Genomic DNA, 22,654 nt, shown 5'->3' on the forward strand with positions numbered 1-22,654 from the left:
GTAAATGGTAGCACGTGTTTTTATTATTATTAATATTTTATTGTTACTACTACTATTTTTTTTTTAATAGACTGCTTATGGAACTCATTCAGTATTTTCCTCCTGTCTAGAATATTCAAAGTTGACAACAGAAAGCAAGACATTCTAGGCAAAAGGAACTGCATAATCAAAGGCACGGAGGAATAAAACCCAATGATTATATGAGGAAAGAGCAAATTCTAGCAATTCTGGTATAGCTAGAAGGTGTACTTTACATGAGAAACAGTGATTGTGGAAAATGAGAGGGGAGATTGGGGCCAACCTTTGAAAGGCCTTGTTCAGTTCCTTTGTCTTTACCATCTGTTCTTTTTTTTTTTTTTTTTTTTTTTTTAATAAGAAAGAGCTTAACGGGTTCTCAGAACTGACAGGTTATGGCCTAGGCAGCCTGAGCAAGAAGAGTGGCATCAGATAAAGCTGAACATGTAGACTGAGGGCTGGCTGGGGCTCACAGGCGTTTGGATTTTATTCTAAGAACATAGAGGAGTCAGCCAAGAAGTAAAATAGTAAGAAGTTAAGATAAATAATCTGAATAACATTTTATTTTTTCATTTTTTTATTTTTTGGATTCCTTTTTTTTTTTTTTTTTTGCGGTACGCGGGCCTCTCACTGTTGTGGCCTCTCCCGTTGCGGAGTGCAGGCTCCGGACGTGCAGGCTCAGCGGCCATGGCCCACGGGCCCAGCCGCTCCGTGGCACGTGGGATCCTCCCAGACCGGGGCACGAACCCGTGTCCCCTGCATCGGCAGGCGGACTCTCAACCACTGCACCACCAGGGAAGCCCTGGATTCCTTTTTTTTAAATTTTATTTTATTAGTTTTTTTAAACAGCAGGTTCTTATTAGTTATCCATTTTATACATATTAGTGTATATATGTCAATCCCAATCTACCATCTGTTTTTGCTCTTCAAAACATGGTCTGTGAACCAAGAGCATCGACATCACCTGGTAACTAGTCAGAAATGCAGAATCTTCAGCCTGCTGAATCAGGATCTGCATTTTAAGAGGATCCCCAGGTGAATGTTGATATTTGAGATCTTCTCTAGGTCACTGAGAATTTTCAAACAGAGGAATGAAGTGGTCACCTTTTTGACTTAGAAAAGTTATGCTAGTAGCAGGACAAAAAATAAATTGGAGGTGAGACTCTAAGCAGGAGAGTAAGAGGCTATTGCACTGTCGTGTGAGCTATGAAGAGGGCCTGGACCAAGGCAGCACTCTCAGGATTGCAGAGGAAGTGACAAGATAGCATGGTGACATGAGAAGAGCATTGGTTTAAGGACAGAAGACAGATTCCAATGCTGACTGTTGCTCACCCACTGAGTTAATTAGGGAAGCTCACTTCCTGTCTCCTGACCTCAGTTGCCCCATGTGTGAGATGAAAGGATGGGGTCAGCACACAACAAACTGCAAATTCAGGAGCAGCAAACTGTGACCCATAGGCCCAATCCAGTCTGCACACCTATTTTATATGGCCCATGAGAAATGCCTATAAAAAATCAGAAGAAGAATAATACCTCATGACATAAGAAAATTATATGAACTTCAGCTTTCAGTGTCTCTAAGTCATGTTTTATCATAATACAGCCATGCTCTTTCATTTACTTACTTTCTGTGGCTGCTTTCACTTGCAGTGGCAGAGGTGAGTAGCCATGACTGAGATAGTACAACTTTGAGGAAAAGTTTGCTAACCTCTATTCTAAAGGATCGTCAAAATGCCTTTCACCATTGAAATGCTGTAATGCTACTGCATGCAAGTGTGAGCTATAAGCCCTGTGTAAATGTAGTTCAATGTCTTCTTCCCCCAGGACTATGAATTGCAACTGATGACATACAAGGCCTTTGTGGAATCACAGCAGAAATCCCCGGGCAAGCGCCGTCGCATGCCTTCCTCTTCAGATGCCATCACGCAAGAGGTGAAAGGGTGGGGCAAGGACTTGTGCCGCTGTCCTCCCTCAAGGAAAGATTTGCTCATCGAGGCCTTACAGTTTGATTACTGTCGAGCGTGTGACTTCATGAAAACTTCCTCTTATTGTCAACTATTTAAATTGACTTTTCTGGCAGATAACTTACCTAAATTGTTTTTGTTTTGTTTTTTGAACCGTAGTTCATGGACTTAAGGACTCGCTACACAGCATTGGTGACATTAACAACTCAGCACGTGAAGTACATCAGTGATGCACTCCGGCGGCTGGAGGAGGAGGAGGTGAGGGCAACTGGGTCCTAAATCATCTTGAAAGTAGAATGAAAAATCTTGAACCTCATCTGTCAAGATTTAAAATGCACACACAGCCAGCCGATGTCCATTGTTCACAGTAGTGATGTTCTATGAAGGCACTGTACACACTGCACCAGCAAATTCTTTCTTTTTTTTTAACATCCTTATTGGAGTATAATTGCTTTACAATGTTGTGTTAGTTTCTGCTTTATAACAAAGTGAATGAGCTATACATATACATATATCCCCATATCCCCTCCCTCTTGCGTCTCCCTCCCACCCTCCCTATCCCACCCCTCTAGGTGGTCACAAAGCACCGAGCTGATCTCCCTTGTACCAGCAAATTCTGAATTCATGCATCCAGGGGAACACAGGGTTAGGTTCCTGCCAGCTTCTGGTCACATCACAACATTTTTGTCAACGGATAATGCACAACCTGGTTTTATGTGTGTTTTTGTTTAAAAACACATTTTAAAATATATCTTATTGATTAACTAACATTGAACTCATGGCCTAGAGCAATATAACTCACACCTGAACAAAGCTTATTAAGCGCATTTTCTCCATAAGGCACAACACAGCCTTCTAGTGAATAATGAGGACTGACTGTCTTGTCTGACACTCCCACTTCCAAGTATCTTTATTACAGAAACATTATAAGCATGAAGAAAGGGATATGAACAAAGATCCTTAATAAAGCATAACTTGTTAAAGAGAAATAGTGGAAATATCCAAATTCCATATGATGGAATGCTATGAAGCTGTTAAAAATAATGTAATAGATTTAAATGAACCAACAAGAAAAGATATTTATAATATATTTTTTGAGGAAAAAACAAGTTGAAATACTATGTATAATTATGATTTCAGTAATAACAAAACTGTGTGTACCACAAAGGGACAATATGGGCATACAAACAAGTTTAGAAATATATATACCAAATTCCTGGGGAAATGAGATGAAAGGAACATATATTATGAATTTCAGATTGTTTGAATTTGTTGTAATGAGTATGCAGTCTTTCTGTAATTATGAAGATCTTCTATGTCTTTGCAAAATAAGTTTCCACATATTCAATAACATTTATAAAAGAAATGCTGTTGGAAACATTAACCCATACCAACTTTTGCCCATGTAAATTAGCAAAAGACTTCCTTTCTATCAGTACCTACCTCATTTAATCTCTGTAGATGTCCATCTCTTCATCTGTAAATCTAAGAATTATGAACATAAGTAAGATGCTATATGTGAAGGACTTTTTAATTTATTTATTTTATTTTATTTATTTTTGGCTGTGTTGGGTCTTTGTTGCTGTGCATGGGCTTTCTCTAGTTTCAGCGAGCGGGGGCTGCTCTTCATTGTGGTGTGTGGGCTTCTCATTGCGGTGGCCTCTCTTGTTGTGGAGCACGGGCTCTAGGCGCACGGGCTTCAGTAACTGTGGCTCGCAGGCTCAGTAGTTGTGGCTCACGGGCTTAATTGCTCCACGGCATGTGGGATCTTCCCAGACCAGGGCTGGAACCCACGTCCCCTGCATTGGCATGTGGATTCTTAACCACTGTGCCACCAGGGAAGCCCGTGAAGGGCTCTTTAAAATCAGTAAATAATTATTGACTGCCCATCACATATGAAAACAGCATGCTTTTTTAGAAAAGTGCTAACGTAGATATAATGAATTTAGCTATTAGCATCACCCAGGCACTGGTGAGCGATGCTGTAGGCTGAGTAAATTATATTTAACTTGGGGTTATTTTAGCTATGATTTAGGTAACATTCATGTCTTTGTTTTAGGAACTCTGAATCAGGCTGGTGTAGTAAGACATTGGCCAAGATACTGATTTTCTATTTCCTCTTCTAGAAAGTGGTAGAAGAAGAAAAACAGGAACATGTGGAGAAGGTTAAAGAACTTTTGGGCTGGGTGTCTACCCTAGCAAAAAATACACAAAGCAAAGCTACCTCATCCCAGACCAAAGAATCAACAGACATTGAAAAAGCTATTTTAGAACAGCAGGTGAGTAGAAGGTCCATCTGTCACTTCCTGGGTAGCATAATATGTGATTACTCATTAAGTGGAATAATATGCCACATATGGGCCACCCAGGAACGATTATGATCTCAATAAGTGTTAACTTCCAAGACTTAAAGAAACTTAAGACGTCATCTTATTTGTACTTCTGCTTTCTGGATCGCTGTATATAGTGGTAATAATCATCTTACCTAAGCTAAGTTTTTCCCTAGGATTTTATTTTAAGTTATTTCAAACGATTTTTGGTTCTTTAATATCTTGGGTTCTGAAACTTTTTTCTTCTACTGCATAGGTTCTGGCAGAGGAGCTAACAACCAAGAGGGAACAAGTCTCTGAGGCCATTAAAACTTCACAGATCTTCTTGGCCAAGCATGGTCATATGTGAGTATTAAATGAGAGATTACAGCACATCTGGGGGAACTGGATCTACCTGGCTAAAACTTCAGGTCATGATCAGAATTTGGGCTGGAGAATTCAGGGTGGCAAGAGCCAGATTATGAAGAGCCTTGTAGTTCATCCTGAAGAGTCTGCATTCTACCTGTTGGCTATGGGGAAAGATTTTAAACATGATTGGACTTTGTTGATAAAGGTTTCTAGAACAGTTTTATAGAGAATGGATAGATATGGGACAAGAGTAGAGGCCTGAGAGACCAGTTAAGAGGCTGTTCTGATAATATAGGCAAGAAACGATGAGAGATGGAGAGGGGACAAAGATTCAAAAGATAGTATGGATAATGAACTTATAGGGTTTGGTGACCAATGAAAATTATCAGATATAACTCCCAGGTTTCTGGCTTAGGCCACTGGATATTTGGTGATGCTGCTAACCAAGACAGAGAATACAGGAGAAAGTATGGGTTGAGGAAGAAGGAGGCAGCTATAGTTTCAGACATTATGAATGTGAAGAACCCACAGGACATCAGAGGGTAAAATTCCAGTATGTATTTGGAAGTACCTGATACATTATTTATGCCTTATGTAGTTCCACTAAAGTTGTCCAGTGGGCAGCTTTATGTGTAAATTTAGAATTAATGAGAGACGTTTGAAGTGACAGAGATTTGAGTCGTCAGCATAGAAGAAACCATGACTGGATTAGCTTACAAGGGTTCAAGGGCTTCTCGGCCTATAAAGGAAGCCTTAGAGAAGTAAGAGGAAATTATGAGTGATACCTTAGAACCCAAGAGAAACAGGGCTCCAAAAAGAAGGGAGTGGTCAAAAGTCAAGAAAAGTTAAGACTGAGACATGGCTATTAAATTTGGCAAGTTGGCAGCTTTTGGTGTCTCTGGTGAAAAGCTGGGGGATGATGTCTGATTTAGAGTAATGGGGAGCACGTGAGGCGTGGAAGGTAGTGATAATGAAATTAGACTACTCTTCCAAGGAGCTTGGCCATGGGAAAGGAGAGAAATAATACAGCAAATACTTAGAGCAGAATTTATGATCAAGAAAAGGTTTTGTTTTGTTAAAAGATCGGGGAGACTTAACTGTGTTTATGGACTGAGTCTCAAGGACCGAAAGGGAGAGAGAAATTGAAGTCATAGGAGAGGGGTTGCAAAGGATGTAGGAGAGGACAAAATTTATCCATGGATAGAAAGTATGACCTTAAACAGGAGTTGAGACACCTTTTCCTCTGAGGTGTGAGGAAAAGGAGATTAGGAAAGGTATGGATACAGATAAATATGCCAGAAGTGAAGTCAGAAGGTGAGAGAATTAGTGCCCAGTGGTCTGTATTTTCTCTTTGAAATAGGGAGAGAGGTTGTTTGCTGCAAGTTAGAGTGGGAGCCTCCAAGAGGATTGTCAGGAAGCACGGAAGTCCAGTAGAGCTTAGAAACCAGGAAGACCTCTTCTGTCGATAACATGGTTTTGGAATCCCCCCACTAGATAGACTTAGGCTGCATGTGGGAACAGAGAAGTCCAGGGGTTTGGTTGATCTGGGACTGGAGTCTTGTTAGTGAGGAGAGAGTGCAAAGATAATAGGGACTAATTGAGATGGTGGCCTGTGGGTCTGGACTCCAAAGAGAAGAAACTGAAGGTAATGGAGAGGACTGATGGATTAAGAGAGGTGGAGGAGTCAAGGAAGGTTTGGGAAATCTCAGTAAGCTGATGGATGCTTGTAAGATGAATCACAGGATTCAGTCTCAGAAACACCATGTAGAATGAGAAAAGGAATTCAAGATAGTGATAGCTTCTGGGGAGAGAGGGATAGGAACAGGGTTGGTGACAGATACACATGGGACTTTAATTCTATCAGTAATGTCTTATGTCTAAGAAAAGGATCTGAAGAAAATTTGGTAAAATACTACAGTAAAATTTGGTAAAGTTGGATAGTTGGGTAATGAGAGTATATTTTATTCTTCTCTTTTGTCTCTTTAAGATATTTTGTTTTTAAAAGAGAAGAGCTGTAGGAGTAAAGAAGGAAAACTAGCCAGGTAGGATTATAATCAGAAGTTAAAATCCGAGAGTAGATTCTTGAAGTTTAAAATTTCAGAAGTGGACGGTCCTTGCACACAGGGGAACAAGGTCTTGAGGAAAGGAGTGCTTGATGTGCTGCCGCCATTTCTTCCGCCTTCAGTTTCTGCGCCTTTCGCAGGGCTTCTGACAGCGCTATGTTGGGACAAAGCATTCAGAGGTTCACAACCTCTGTGATCCATAGGAGCCACTGTGAGGAGGGTCCAGGGAAGAATTTACCATTTTCAGTGGAAAACAAATGGCGGTTACTAGCTATGATCACTTTGTACTTTGGGTCTGACTTGCTGCACCTTTCTATATAGTAAGACACCAACTGCTTAAAAAATAATCCATGAGACAGATACGAAGAGGAGCATTTTAAGATGTACAGTCTCTTTGGAAAAAGGATCAAACTCTTGAACTCAGCATCCTAGATACGTTTGTAAATAAATTCCTGGCATAAATCCTGAAAAAAATAAAATTTCAGAAGTGGAATAATTTTAGATGATGGTAGCATCCAAGTTTGCCATGTGTGGGTGGGGCTGAAGTGGCGTGGAGCGCATTTGCATTGAGAAGGTCGCAGAACTACAAGCATCGGGTGTTAGATAATTGGTGACATGAGCATTGACATAACCAAGAATCATGACTTGGTTTGAGATAGACAGGAAAACTGTGAACTGGATGCCAAAGTGTTCAATGAGTATGGAAGAATGACCAGATGATCCATCATGAACAGTGATGAAGAAGAATACTATCCAAGGTGGAGAAGTCATTTTGAAGCAATAGAGAAGAGTTTGGGGAAAGGTTTTTCTCTGAAAGAGCTTTCATGCTTCATCTTCTAGGCTCTCAGAAAAAGAGAAGGAACAGATATCTGAGCAATTGAATGCCCTGAATAAGGCTTACCATGACCTTTGTGATGGTTCAGCAAACCAGCTTCAGCAGCTTCAGAGCCAGCTGGCCCAGCAGACAGAACAAAAGGTACTTTTAGTTTTCTCTCCAAATGTTGGAAGGGTACCTTTTGAACGGTATGAAGGCAGCTTTGCTGATTGGGAGTCATGATCACTAGCTTTCCATGACCAGTGTGACTTAATTTTTAACCTCACTATAGCAGCCATGTGTCTCGTGTTTCTTTACTGGGGTTCCACGATGTGTTGGTCAGTCAAAAATCACTAGAAGGTGCTTACGGCTAACCCGTTAGACCTGGTTCACTGTTGTGTGATCTTCCATTTTGTGGCAGACCACAGTCAAGGAGAACCTAAATGCTATATTATATCTGATCAGAAGGCAATAAGGTTACTCTGTGGCATTGTCACTCAAAAGTTGATAGCCAAGAGTTCTGAATATTGGGAAGTAAAGGCTGTGAACCTCTTCCCCCCATACTTTTTTCCCTGTCTACTAAATAAATGAGAAATGTTAATTTCCAAAAGAAACTGGTGGATTAGCTGCACTGACTGAGACACTGGTTCCCCTTACCCATTGTCGCCCCATCATGTGACATCTTTACCAGTTCCCTCTCATGTTCATTTCCTGGACCATATGGAAGTTGTTAATTTCCTGCTGGTTGTCCTAAGTTCTTCCTGGATACTTGTGTGTATATGTAAACTTACCATATTATATACATGTGTCTCTGGGATATATATGTGTGTTTGCCTGCTTATTTCCTATGTTGTGAAGCAATGGCCAAATTCCGTGGGGCAGGCCAGAATTGAAGCTCCTGTGGCAATCAGATTTAGTCTAGATGTTGCTCAAAATGATACTCATACAAAACATGCTTTGACTCTGGTCATGAAATTTGTTCAGTGGGAGCTAGAGTTGTAAAGACCACAATGCAGAACCAGCTGTGATTTATTTGAGAGCAGATTTCCAGAAAACATGCTGGTTTAACATGCCCTGTGTGAGGTAGCCCACTTCTAATGGTTCATTGCTTCACCATATACGGGAGTACATGAAGAGTTTTAACAATTGCTTGCTGAGAACATTCAGTTCTCATTTTGAAAGGTTAAAAAAGGGGAGAAGGAAAGAAAGAAAGTCAAGCTGCTGAGCACCACTACATTGAGCATGATGTGTCCCCTGTTACCGTTTGTGTGTTTCATGTGAAGTATTGTTCTGATTAACTGACATCCTTGCTTACAAGTTTCACTAACCCTTTGGAGTTTAAGCACAAATGCACAAAGGGAAAAGAGGACGACCTGTTTGGGGTTCTTTTTTGCAAAAAAACAAACAGTCGCATGCTGGACGCTAACACCAAGCTTACACTGTGTGTGCGATACGGCTGAGCTGCTCCGTAAGGCTCTCTCTCTTATCTGCCCAAGGCACACCCTGCAACCCTGGTAAGTAGAAGCCTTTTATGTTTTCTTTCCTCTTCTCCCTCTGTCTTTTTCTGCTTGTTTAGGCCAGAATGCCCATGTTTGGTGGGGCTGAAATGAGTTCCTCTGGATTATTTCCTGATACAGTGATTCCTGCCTCTCCTCCAATTACGAGGGTGTTAGAAAGAACAGTCTTCTCTCTTTGGCTGGACTCCAGGCCTTTTTTCAATACCAGCATTTCTGAGACTCTGTGAACTCACAGAAGAAATTAGAGTTTTCCCCAAAGAATCTTTTCCTTTGTCATATTGTCTGCTTCTGAGTAGTCTTTATGTGGATTTTGTAAAAGGAATTTTTCATACATTTCAGAGAGTCACATGCCAGTGGGATTTTTCCTTCAATTTATAAAGACTAGCTAACTTGTCGATTCACATAGCATACGTTTACCTTATACAAGTTAAACTCTACATTCTGGGTCAGAAAACAGAGGGAGGATGAAGAATAACACATAATATTTTAAATAGTGTGGAGAATTCTCAGTTACTCCATTATTTGAACAAATACAGTGGGATGAAGATGCGACCCAGATCTGCTTCCTCATTTGCTGTCTGTTCTGCGTCTCTGATAGTGTGCAACTAATCAAGCTTGAAATGCTCAGGGCATGTTTTTAAAATCTGGGGGAAATAGGTTAATGATTTTAAGGATTTCCTTACTATTTATCAATGTAGTCGTTTATTCATCAAACGTTTCTTTAACTGCTGGTACTAGTCCTAGACATCCACTGGGCAAAGTACCTGCTCTTATGGAGCTTACTTCTCACTGAGACAGAAATGAAATGCATTATATAGGAGGCAAGGAAGTGATTGGCAGTTACTTCAATAAGATCCTCCATGAATAAGTTGAGTTAAATAAGGATCAAAAAGTAACACTGACTGAAGAGGGATAGATAAAAGCATGTATAGAAGACGAAGATAATGTACACTAACAAGAAGAAGTGGAAAGTTGGAGATGAATAAAAGTGATGAAGTGTTCTAAGTGGTAGAACACTGGAAAGATTTAATTTCTGAATAACATCATGTTGCGATGAAAGGCTTCGAAATAGGAATTCTTCAGAAGCTGTTTTCAGGCTTTTTTGTGAGGGTAATTTTGACAATGTGTAAGGCTTGCCTTATTCTCTGTCCTTATACCTAACTCCTGTGTAAGATGCAGCTCCGCTGTGCTTATCCTTCCTGCTCTTCCGGATCTGACTGGGGAGGCAGTATAATAGTGTGAGATTTAGAGTAAGATCTTGGTTTGATTCTGGAACTCATTCATTTTGTGACCTTGGACAAGTTACCTAATCTCTCTGTACCTCATTTTCTTATCTGCAAACTAAAAATTAATTGCTTTCGTAGGATTGTTGTGAGGGCGTCAGTGCTTAATAAATATACTAAGTGCTCAACAAGTAGTAGCTGTCGTCGTGATGACTGTACTACCCATTCTAGCCTGGACTGGAAGAGAAGTTATTAGTGGTTCCAGAGTCAAGAGTCCCTAGTCTGCTCCCTCCTTGACTTGCTACTTCCAATTCCTAGAGCTAATTTAACTCAGAGCCATTGCCATGGGACACGCTAGCACTGGCCACCAAGAGTATGACCGCTCCAGTTGCTAAACAGCTGCCTGAGTAATATACACAGGGCCATTTACTGAGCTGCACAGCTGTTACTGGGCTGCTTAAGTCTCTCTTCGAATCCTGTGGACCCATCGCGCTGAACTCATCGGCAGGGAGGTCCTACTTCAAGAGTCTTCTGCGTGGATTGCAACACTGAGAAGTTGTTGTATGGGGTTGAATTCTCACTTTGGGGGAGCTGGTATGTGTCTGTAGGAGCCATTGTGGTGATTTAGTCTTATAAATAGCTGTCCCCTCACTTTCACTGCTTGCTACTTTGTAGAGCTTGTCACTCAGATATGCTTAATGCTACCATCCCTTGAGTAATCTGTGAACTTCTGGCCATGTTAAACATTCTGTAGTTTAGAAAAATTCTTTTTTAGCATTAACACTGCCAGGCTTCAGAATGTTTCCTACAGGTTGGGGCTCATCCAGGCTGGGTTTTTTTTGTGGTCAGAATTTGATATACTGTAGTTCTTTGAATGACTGTTTTCAACAATTGTGCTTCTCTGATTCAGTGTTCTTTTTCATTTTCTCTTGTAGGGCTGCAGAGCAGTTGCTGGGGTGATTGACCTAGGCACAGTGGAGATATTTCCCATCTTCAGAGCCATGCAAAAAGGCCTCATTGACCAAGACACAGGCCTTGTGCTCCTGGAATCCCAGGTTATCATGTCTGGCCTCATTGACCCTGAGACCAGTGAAAAGCTGTCTTTGGAGGAGGGCCTAGCCAGAACCCTCATTAATCCCCAGATGCACCAGCAGCTGCAGGAGCTAGAGGATGCCCTGTCCTTAATCATCAGGCTTACTGAGAACAAAGGCCCTCTTTCTGTGGTGGAAGCAATTGAAAAGAAAATAATCAATGAGAAAGTTGGACTGAAAATCTTAGAAGCTCACCTGGCAACTGGAGGTTTCAGTCTCCCCCCTGATGAGAACTATATTAACCTAGAGGAGGCTTTTCACCAAGGCCTCATTTCTGCCTGGCTTTACTCAGTGTTAGAGTCTCACCTGAGATCATCTAAGAACTTGATAGACCCAAACACAGCTGAGAAAATCGGTTTACTGGATCTGATGAGGAGATGTATTGTCTACCAGGAATCAGGGTTGAAATTGCTGCCTGTCAAGCAATTGGCAGGGGGAATGGTGAGCTTGAAATCAGGCCGGAAGGTTAGCATTTTCCGTGCAGTTCAGGAAGGGCTAATAGATAGGCAGGTCACTGTCCGGGTGCTGGAAGCTCAGCTTTTTGCTGGAGGCATAGTAGATCCAAGAACAGGACACAGACTTACAGTGGGAGAGTCTGTGAGACATAATTTGATTGACCAAGATATGGCCTGTGCTCTTCTCATAAGGCAGCTTCAGACAGGAGGCATCATAGACACTGTCACTGGGCGTAGGCTGACAGTAGATGAAGCAGTGAGCAATGATCTAATAGCTGCTAAGATTGCACTTGTGATTCTGGAGTCCCTTTGGTCATTCATGGGGTTGCTATGGCCCGAGTCTGGAGAGATTCTCCCAATTACAGATGCCCTGGAACAAGGTATTGTGTCTACTGAACTAGCTCATAAAATCCTTAGTGGCCGACAGCATATTAAAGCCCTATTTCTACCAGCAACCACAGAGATTTGGTCCTGGAAAAAAGCAATAGAAAATGGTATGTTAGACAAAGATCTTGCCAATAACTTGAAGTCAATTTGTATCCCTGATGTGATGCCCCACATGCAATTAGCAGACTCTTTAGAACGAAGCAAATTGAACACGAATCCTGGAGCAGCAGGTGTGCTGTGCAGCAAGGGCCAAACTGAGGGCATCACAAGCCACAACGAGAAGCTGCTGTTTCATCTGATGACTCACAGCTATATTAATGTGCGGGATGGACAGAGGCTGCTCCTCTTGGACAATGAGCTGCTAGAGGCACTAACAGCAAGAGGTGATCAAGCGGGTCCTCCAGAAGTGTTTGGAAGTGGGCATCAGAGACTAGAAGCTCCTGAGAAATTACAAGAATCGGTGAATGTGAAAATCACAGAAACTTTCTGTGATGGGCTGACTGTGAGGCCACATGAGTTCCAGTTTTCTTCTCAGAACAAAGAAGATCCTGATCAGGCAAATTGCACTGAAGCAAAAGACAAAAAGACCATTGTAGAAACAGAAGAGAACACCAAAAGGGACCTGTCTGTAGGGCAACAAAAAGTGGGAAATCCAAATGTTGATACTTTGAAGGTCATAGATAAAGTCAAGTCAGAGTTTAAAAGGCAGTTGTTAGATACCAAAACGGAAGACCAAATAGAAGTATCTACCAGAGAAAATGTCAACAAAGGATTTCTCCTTATGGTACCTCCTGAGGAAGCAGAAGACGTGACTTTGGTGGAGGACAAAGATCCTTTTCCTGTTGAATCACCAAAGGAAGAACGTCAGCCTCTCAGAAAGACTTCCTTTATGTGTCAGAAAGAACAAGCAAACACACTTGAAATTGAATATACTCTAGGTGAAACTGGAAGACCTCTCATAAAACCCCAAAGCAAAAAGTCACAATTTCCGGTAGAGAAAACTCTAGTTTTAGAATCGGAACTGAAGTCTGAAAAGGATAAGAATATTCATTCTCTGGGCAGAAAGAAAGCATTAAATAAGACTTGTTTGGGTAGGGATGACCATAAACAAAGTCCAGAAGGACACAACATGGCAGGTGGTGGTATGATGTTGTTAGAAAAGACAGACAAGGAAGCTAATGGCAGTGAAACTTCCCTGTCATGCAGTCATCCTTCAGAGTTGCTTGAAGAAGCTACCTTAAATATATTATCTGCACAATTACTAGAGGGCGGTATCTTTCATGAACAGACAGGTCAAAAGCTCTTACTAAATGAAGCAATAGCCCGAGGCCTTGTGCCTAGTCACACTGCTGTGAAACTTTTGGGAAAGCTGAACATGTTTCGGGGCTTCTTTGACTCTCAGACCTGCGAGTCTTTGAAAACTGAAGAAGTCATTGATGAAGGTCTAATGGATGAGAAATTGCTACGCAATGTCCTCATGGCAGACAAAGCTATAAGTGGTATCTTAGACCCTCGTACCCACACACTCTGCTCTGTGAAGGAAGCAGTTGCCATTGGACTTCTTGACACACAAACAGCCACCAGAATTTTAGAGGGGCAGGTGGTGACTGGTGGAATTGTTGACCTGAAACGAGGCAAAAAGGTGTCAGTAACTTTGGCCTCAAATCTTGGCTTGGTGGACAGGGCTGACCAGACAGAGCTTATAAATCTGGAGAAAGCTTCTAAAGGCAGAGATGCTGAAAAAGCAGTTAGGGAGAGATTAATTAGCTTACAATTGGAAACAACTGGAATTATGGACCCTGACAGCAAAGCCCCTTTAACAGTTGTGCAGTCCATTGACAGAGGGCTTTTGGAGAGGGATGAGGCCATGCAGTTGTTGACAAAGCAGGTGGTAGATGGAGGTATCATTCACCATATATCTGGGATGAGACTTTCTGTTGATAGTGCCTTTAAACATGGCATCATTGATGAAGATTTAGCCGAGCAACTCAAAAAAGTTGAGAACTTAAGCCTCCATCAGTTCTCTCATCCTGAAACAAAGGAAACTATTTCCCTGTCTGAAGCCATAAAATTAGATCTTGTTACCCTGGACTTGAAAAGAGAAATCCAAGAAATTCAGGCCTTGACTGGAAGCTTTGTAGATCTCATTTCTGGCCAGAGATTGACCTTGGCAGAAGCTGAAAAAGAAGGACTCTTAACTAATAAAGAAATATTGTCTTCAGGAATGATGAATGGGATTATAGATCCTGAGAATTACAGAATTGTTCCCTATGCAGAATTAGTAAAAAAGTGTAAGATTGATATTGAATCTGGACAGAGGTATCTAGAAGTAATTCCCTTCTCAGACATTAAAGATGGAGCAAGTGACAAAGTACTTACATTGTCTCAAGCAATTAAGCTTGGAAAAGTAGATTTTGCAGCTACACTGAAGGTTCTGGAAGCTCAGGCAAATGCTGGAGGAATTATAGACACTGCCACGGGGAAAAGATTGACATTGGCATCAGCTTTGGAACAGAAATTAGTGGATGAAAGCATGGTCCGAATTATTGCATCCCGTCAGGTGTTAGATGGAGGAATTATTGACATATTTAATGATCAGAGAGTGACTTTAAAGGAAGCTATTGAGAAAAGACTTATTAGCCCTGAACTGGCAACTATAATCCAAGCAGATACCTTTGAGTCCAGTGATCACCAGGCTCAGAGTGAAAAGCAAGATGGAATTGAAGTATGTGAACTAAAGAAAGAATTTCTAAGAAAGGAAATGTTAATTGCTTGTAGTCAGACTGCTGAAATGAGTTGTGGTAAAGGAGAAAGTGAGAAATTATTTCAAACTGAAAACCAGTCTGCACAGAAAAAGGTTAAAGTGAGAGTTTCTAATGGGGAGCAGGCAAAAAAGAGCAGGGAAATTTCATTAAAGGAATTGGAATGCAAGGGTCAGGTTAGGAGATCTTCTCGAGGTGCTAAAGAATCTTTCAGTATCATAATTTCTAGTGATGGTAAAGGTAAATCATTGGGCCAAGATTCAGTGACACACCCTCACTCAGAAATTTGTGATTTTAACCCCAAAGAGGTGGCTTATAATACCATGGAAAAAAATACAAATGAAGAGCAAGAAAAAGTAGTGGCACAGACAGAAATTATTTCTCAAATGAAACAGTTTATATCAGGTCTAGATTCTAAAGAAATAAGGGAAAACCAAGGAGAAGTTATTTCAGAAGTACAAGAATCAAATTGTGAAACTCCGGGCAAATTGCCTCGTCAGCAGGTTATGCAGAAACCAATGAAAACCAGGGAGAAAGGTAAGAGAGGAAAGAGGGAGATGATTGTAGAAGAAAGTGTCAAAACACGCAAACCAGCAGTTCTTTCAGAAGAAAAGCTGAATCAGGAAACTGCCATTAGAGATGACCATGACTCTAATATAGAGAGTCAACCTGTGGAAATAACTATAAGTGAAAAAGGGAAAGAAACTGATGGGGAGCTGGGATTTTCTGTTGTTGGTGAAGCTGAAGATCCTTCTTCCCAAATGATACCCAAAGGAATTTCTGTAAGAAATCAAGATGCTTTAACATTCTTCAACTCTAATCAGGTCAGTGAAGGAGATGTGAAAAATTTAAGCCTCTACTTGACTGTAAAACCAGAAGAAAATTTATCTCAAGAAGTTACTGTTGGGACCCAGAGTGACATACTCTCTTCTTTGAGCCCACAACCTGAAGGATTGTACTACCAGGAACCAGTTGGAGAAGCCCAAGTTGCAGACACATCCCCAATTTTCACAACAGACAAGTCTTTCCAAGGAACCACCAGACAGGAGACCAGTTATCATCAAGATTCTTGTGTTACATTTAAGATTAGGGAAACCAAAGATCTGACTTTCTCATCTAATGAAAGTAAAGAAAAATCATACCAAGAAGTACCTTTTGACTCAACAAGCGCTGTTAAGTTGGAAGAAATTAGAGTAGGCTCCAAAGGTGTCAGTTATTTGGAATTCTCAGACAGAAAGGACCTTCATCCTCAGGACAACAAAAGTGATCGTGAACGTTGCGGAATTCTTGAATCTAAAATAGTAACAACTCAGGAAATAATGGGGGAGAAATTTCTAAAAATGTCAGTCCCTATAGTTACAGATGCAGAAGCAGGGTCCTTTGAAGGCATAGTGACTCGGGGAGTTTCAGTGTCTCTTCTCCCAGAGAAACTGTCCAAAGATGTATCTAGAAAAGAGAGTACAGGACAAGAGGATGCCACCATTAGTCCTATTCCAGAGACCCATGAAGAAGAGATGGTACCCCTAATATCATACCCCACAATGAAGATGGACGAGAAGACACCACAGGAGAAACTCAGAGAGAGCTCAGAGCCTGGCAGTGAACAAACCCCCTTCATGACTGCACCGGGGGGAACGAGTGTGAACTCGGAGCCCTTCAGAGCTACCAAAGTAAGTTACCCAGTGGTGTGTTTGTGTGTGTGTGTGTGTGTGTGTGTGTGTGTGTGTGTGTGTGTGTGTGTGTATCTGTATCTGTTATAGCTAATTTCATGCTAAGACTCTTGACAAGATACTGAGTTTTCATGTGTATAATTGTATACATACATACACTTCAGGGCACTAGATGATTCTCTAAGATATAATTAGTTTATCATCATCTGTTTGTAACATAGTTGTTGGAAAATTAGGCAATGGCTCTGAATGTCTTTCTGAAATTTGCAAGGGTTTTAAGTTAGACACTGACGTTGAAGCTAATTTAAAATACTGAGGCTATGGTACCTGAAGTCAGAATAGGTTTTGGAAGTTTTGCTAAAATGATGTTTATAGATTGATAATTTTGAGCTTCTGCTCCCTGAGGAAATATAATAAAATCACTTTTTTGTCTATTGATTTGAGACAATTTAGACAAAATAACATACTTGATTTCATTCCACCCAATGTGTAGTAAAAATTTCTATTCTATTCTAAGACCCTGCCTGCTTAAAAAACAGACTTAAAGGAGTATGTCAGATTTGAGTGAGTTTTCTTTTTGGCTCCACAGAATGTATTTAACCGGCAGCTCTGCCTAGAACATGATGAGAAGTTGGTATCCTATCTGTCTCTATTACGAGACATTGAAATGAGGACCAAACAAATTCAACCTCTAGAGCTAAATCTGGCTGAGCTACAGGATCTGCTATGTCAGGCCAAGGTAGGTTCCCAGAGACTTCCTCCAGGCCCATCGACGTGGAGAAAATAAAGACTATTCAGGAAGAAAAACGTGTTCAAAAACACTACCATTTAATGGACAAAAATAGATTGGAAAAGTGTAACTAGAGATCTATGAAGAACACCAGGGAGTACCGGTCTCACAGAAGCCAAAGCAGAAGAGACTCAAGGGAGGAGTAGTCGGCAGTGTTAAATACAGCAGGGAGACTGAGTTCAGTGAGGACTAAAAGGGGGTTTAGTGCCTGCGAGTTGCTGGGGACCTTGATAAGAACAGTTACAGTGGAGTCATGGGATATAAACTAGGTTGCACTGAGAATAAATGGGAGGTTGGAAGGTGCGGACAATTAGTGTATGTCATTCTTTCCAGAAGCTTGATAGTGCAGGCAAGGAAAGAGAGGTAGGTAGAACACCAGCTAGAGGAGATGGACTAAAAGAGGAATGTTTTGAGTGAATTTTTAGGCTGAGGAAAAAGAACCAATAGAAAAGGAGAATTTGAAGTTAGAGGAGAGAGGAAGTGCTGACTGGTGGAATGAGGTCCCTGAGGACATGGAAAGACATAGACAGCCTTGAGCAGGAGGAGGAATAGCTCTTTGACTGAAACTGGAGGCTGAGAGTTGTCACAGGATTGGAGTCACGATGAGGACAGAGGTTGTAGAGGTTTACCAGTTCTCTCAGTATCTAGAGTATGGCCTTGGGCAGGGGGGCTGAAGGGGAAATGAGGATGATGCCCAGAACAGCTACCAAGCTCTTCCACAGCTGGTTTCTGGCTTCTCTACTGAGGGGTAGCTGAGTGGGAAAGCTGGCTTGGGATATTTTTATGTGCACTGGTTCTGCTCCCTTGGACTTTGTAGTGGAAGACTTGTCCTTTGATTGACTTATATTGCATGACATTATTTAAAGCATAATGACACTCTTGGAGAGGCAGCAAGTTGTAGTGCAAGGAGCATTGCACTGAGTCAGAAAACCTGCATCCAAGTCTTGGCTCTCTTGCTTACCAGCTGGGCGACCTCAGGGAAAAACAAATTCACATTTTTAAGCACTGAGGCATCTCTACTGTAAATCCAGGATAATAGTATCTACTCTGCCTACTTCAAGAATTATTGTGAGAACCAAATAAACTAGTGAATGTCTATAAAAACATTTTATAAACCCTAAAGCCTGTGTAGGCCTGAGGTGACAGAAAAATGTGTTCACAGCTGATTCCTAGACAGCAAGATTTCTAGTGTTGATTTTGGAGGTAACTCTACTTTATGCCCTCAGGTAGTAGACAGGGAGCTAAAGGATCTGTCCACCGTGGTGAGTCAGGAATTGGAATGTGTGAATCAGATTATCATCAGCCAGCCTCAGGAAGTCCCAGCTCAACTGTTGAAGGCTCTAGAAAAAGATGCCAAGAATCTTCAAAAGTCCCTCAGCTCTGTGAGTGACACCTGGGGTTCCAGACTACTCCACCTCCAGAATGCTGCAGAAGTAAAAAAGGTAGCTTCTTGTTTTTATTCACAAAGGCTCACAAACTCTGCGTAGGCTTAGAGAGTTTTATCATCTAATTTGCCATTTATTTCTTAGACTAGAGTTTTAAATCAGTATGAACAGCTAGAAGGCAGACTTCAAGATCTGAGAGCCTGGGTTGGCAATACCCATCTTATTCTGAACAACAAGGAGCATGTCGATGAAACAGATGCCATCGACAGCCTGAATCACTGTCTCCAACAGTATGAGGTAAGCACTCCACCAGTTCTCAAGCATGTTTTATTTGTCCTTTTGAGTTGTATCAATTTTATTTCTCTGCTAGGCAAACTGGTATCTGTACTTGCCTTTCTTAGAAAGTCTGACTTTGCATTTGAGAAATAAAGTCAGCTACGTTTAGTTTTTTAGGTTATCATACCTCTGGAGCTTCTTCAGTGATTATGATTATTTTTCCTTTCAGCTGTACTGAGAATCTACGGAATGGCCTATGATTATCCAACTTCATCTTCTCTTTATAACTGAGCATCTAGTATACCTTTTTTCTGTTTTGCCCAAGATCTAATCCTATGCGCACACACCAGTTTTTGTTTTTTTAATGATGCTAGACTTTCTTTTTTTTTGCTTTTTATTTTTTGAATTTTATTTAATTTTTTTTATACAGCAGGTTCTTATTAGTTATCTATTTTACACTTATTAGTGTATATATGTCAATCCCAATCTCCCAGTTCATCCCACCCCCACCCCCTGCTTTCCCCCCTTGGTGCACACACACCAGTATTTTTAAAATTATTATTATTATTTAACATCTTCATTGGAGTATAATTGCTTTACATTGTTATGTTCGTTTCTGCTGTATAGCAAAGTGAATCAGCTACACGTATACATATATCCCCATATCCCCTCCCTCTTGTGTCTCCCTCCCACCCTCCCTGTCCCACCCCTCTAGGGGGTCACAAAGCACTGCGCTGGTCTCCCTGTACTATGCAGCTGCTTCCCACTAGCTATCTGTTTTACATTTGGTAGTGTATATATGTCAGTGTCACTCTCTCACTTCATCTCAGCTTACCCTTCCCCCTCCCCGTGTCCTCAAGTCCATTCTCTACGTCTGCGTCTTTACTCCTGTCCTGCCCCTAGGTTCTTCAGAACCATTTTTTTGTTTTTTTAAGATTCAATATATATGTGTTAGCATACAGTATTTGTTTTTTTCTTTCTGACTTACTTCACTCTGTATGGCAGACTCTAGGTCCATCCACCTCGCTACAGATAGTTCAATTTCGTTTCTTTTTATGGCTGAGTAATATTCCATTGTATATATGTGCCACATCTTCTTTATCCATTCATGTGTCGATGGACACTTAGGTTAATTCCGTGTCTTGGCTGTTGTAAATAGTGCTGCAATGAACATTGTGGTACATGACTCTTTTTTTTTTTTTTTTTTTTTTTTTTTGCGGTACGCGGGCCTCTTACTGTTGTGGCCTCTCCCGTTGCGGAGCACAGGCTCCAGACGCGCAGGCTCAGCGGCCGTGGCTCATGGGCCCAACCGCTCCACGGCATGTGCGATCTTCCCGGACTGGGGCATGAACCTGTGTCCCCTGAATCGGCAGGCAGACTCTCAACCACTGTGCCACCAGGGAAGCCCCCATGACTCTTCTTGAATTATGGTTTTCTCAGGGTATATGCCCAGTAGTGGGATTGCTGGGTCATATGGTAGTTCTATTTTTAGTTTTTTAAGAACCTCCATACTGTTCTACATAGTGGCTGTATCAATTTACATTCCCACCAACAGTGCAAGAGGGTTCACTTTTCTCCATACCCTCTCCAGCATTTATTGTTTGTAGAATTTTTGATGATGGCCATTCTGACCGGTGTGAGGTGATACCTCATTGTAGTTTTGATTTCCATTTTTCTAATGATTAGTGATGTTGAGCATTCTTTCATGTGTTTGTTGGCAATCTGTATATCTTCTTTGGAGAAATGTTTATTTAGGTCTTCTGTCCATTTTTGGATTGGGTTGTTTGTTTTTTTGATATTGAGCTGCAGGAGCTGTATATTTTGGAGATTAATCCTTTGTCGGTTACTTCGTTTGCAAATATTTTCTCCCATTCTGAGGGTTGTCTTTTCATCTTGTTTATGGTTTCCTTTGCTATGCAAAAGCTTTTAAGTTTCATTAGGTCCCATTTGTTTATTTTTGTTTTTATTTCCATTTCTCTAGGAAGCTGGGTCAAAAAGGATCTTGCTGTGATTTATGTCATAGAGTGTTCTGCCTATGTTTTCCTCTCACACACCAGCTTTGATCAGTGATCTAGAGCATGGGTTTGCAAACTTTTTCTATAAAGGGTTAGATAGTAAATATTTTAGGCCTTGCAGGTGACCTGTTTCTGTGGCAACCATTCAGCTCTACTGTTGAAACATGAAAGCAGCCATAGACAGTACATAAACAAATGGTTGTGGACATGTTACAATAAAACTTTATTTACGGGCTTCCCTGGTAGTGCACTGGTTGAGAATCTGCCTGCCAGTGCAGGGGACATGGGTTCGAGCCCTGGTCTGGGAAGATCCCACATGCCGCAGAGCAACTGGGCCCATGAGCCACAACTACTGAGCCTGTGCGTCTGGAGTCTGTGCTCTGCAACAAGAGAGGCCGCCATAGTGAGAGGCCCGCGTACCGCAATGAAGAGTGGCCCCCGCTCGCCGCAACTAGAGAAAGCCCTCACACAGAAACGAAGACCCCACACAGCCAAAAATAAATTTAAAAAAAAAGTGAAGTTGGAAAATATGAACTTATTTAAAAAAAAAAACTTTATTTACAAAAACAGGTGGCAGGCAGATTTGGCTCGGGGGCTGCAGATTGCCGACCTCTGATCTCGAGAGGTGGTTTTCTTTTTGTTAAACTCCAAGTTACTTGGTTCTTTTTATAAGTCAGTGAGAGAAAGTTAAAGATTCTGAGATACATATGAGCCGAGGATTCTCCCCCCCATCCCCACCTCCAACATTGTTGTTTCTTTTGGTTATACTTAAGATAATATCAGATAATACTCACATTGGTTTATCCACGCTCTGCTATAGATATTCCTCTCCTAAAACTCTTTCTAAAGTCAGAGCAGAACTAGAGATGTTCCCTCCTATTCCATCCTCTTCATTTTCCCCAGTCTTAGGAGATACAGACCTAAATATTGTCTGTGGTCAGGCTTCCTTGTATGCAACCTTGTCCCTCTTTATCTTGCAAGAGTTGGCCTGCCTTCTTCTTTCATAGCCTTTTATCCAAATATACCATTGGAGGAGTGAGTAGCAGACTTTATCTGTTCACGGGCAGAGTACTAAAAGAAGCAAGGGGGAGAAAATTTTCTAAGATACAGTATGAGATATGAAAACAGAGCATCTCATGCATTGGGATCCTTGCCTAGTTATAACTTACACAAATTCTGTTATAGAAAGAGAGCCACAGCCGAAGCCTCATTTTCCTAGTGACAGTTTCCCAAATCCATGTGTTCACACATGAAGGAAGTATAGTCTTGTGATAAACATCCAAGAAGCCCTCCTCCCAGCCTGCTTTTCAAGATTGCTGACTACGCTCAATTTCAGAGTGACAGACGTATAGTTTTTTATTGCATCCAGTATAACATAGTTGATGATCACTAAATGTTTGTGGGAAAATTGCATGCTTTTTAATTGTCTGAAAACATAAATTCTAGTGTTCAGGCAGTTTTCTACCGCTTTAAAGAAGCAATATAACTATTATATAAGAAAGTCTGACTGTAATCCTTTACAGTTTTAAAATGTGTAAGCAACATTATT

General features: G+C 41.2%; 1 protein-coding gene and 1 pseudogene across 3 annotated transcripts in view; both read left to right on the forward strand.

Annotated features, from left to right (window-relative positions):
- The window catches only part of MACF1 (microtubule actin crosslinking factor 1), a gene marked incomplete at its 5' end in the record, with an annotated part of 343,134 nt that overhangs the window by 200,184 nt on the left and 120,296 nt on the right, over positions 1-22,654 (forward strand). The window contains 9 exons of one of the 2 annotated variants that reach the window (XM_079698745.1): positions 1,840-1,947; positions 2,139-2,237; positions 4,106-4,258; positions 4,566-4,654; positions 7,561-7,696; positions 11,210-16,639; positions 17,229-17,378; positions 18,656-18,871; positions 18,959-19,111. In XM_079698745.1, coding sequence (XP_079554871.1) covers positions 1,840-1,947; positions 2,139-2,237; positions 4,106-4,258; positions 4,566-4,654; positions 7,561-7,696; positions 11,210-16,639; positions 17,229-17,378; positions 18,656-18,871; positions 18,959-19,111 — 6,534 coding nt within the window. The remainder of the gene's footprint in view (positions 1-1,839; positions 1,948-2,138; positions 2,238-4,105; positions 4,259-4,565; positions 4,655-7,560; positions 7,697-11,209; positions 16,640-17,228; positions 17,379-18,655; positions 18,872-18,958; positions 19,112-22,654) is intronic. The other variant, XM_079698746.1, reaches the window with a different exon arrangement.
- LOC307049291 (cytochrome c oxidase subunit 7C, mitochondrial-like) lies at positions 6,877-7,067 on the forward strand (annotated as a pseudogene). The gene has a single exon. The product of its transcript is annotated as a cytochrome c oxidase subunit 7C, mitochondrial-like (transcript).

The sequence above is a fragment of the Hyperoodon ampullatus genome, assembly GCF_949752795.1.
Source record: "Hyperoodon ampullatus genome assembly, chromosome: 2".
NCBI lineage: Eukaryota > Metazoa > Chordata > Mammalia > Artiodactyla > Ziphiidae > Hyperoodon > Hyperoodon ampullatus.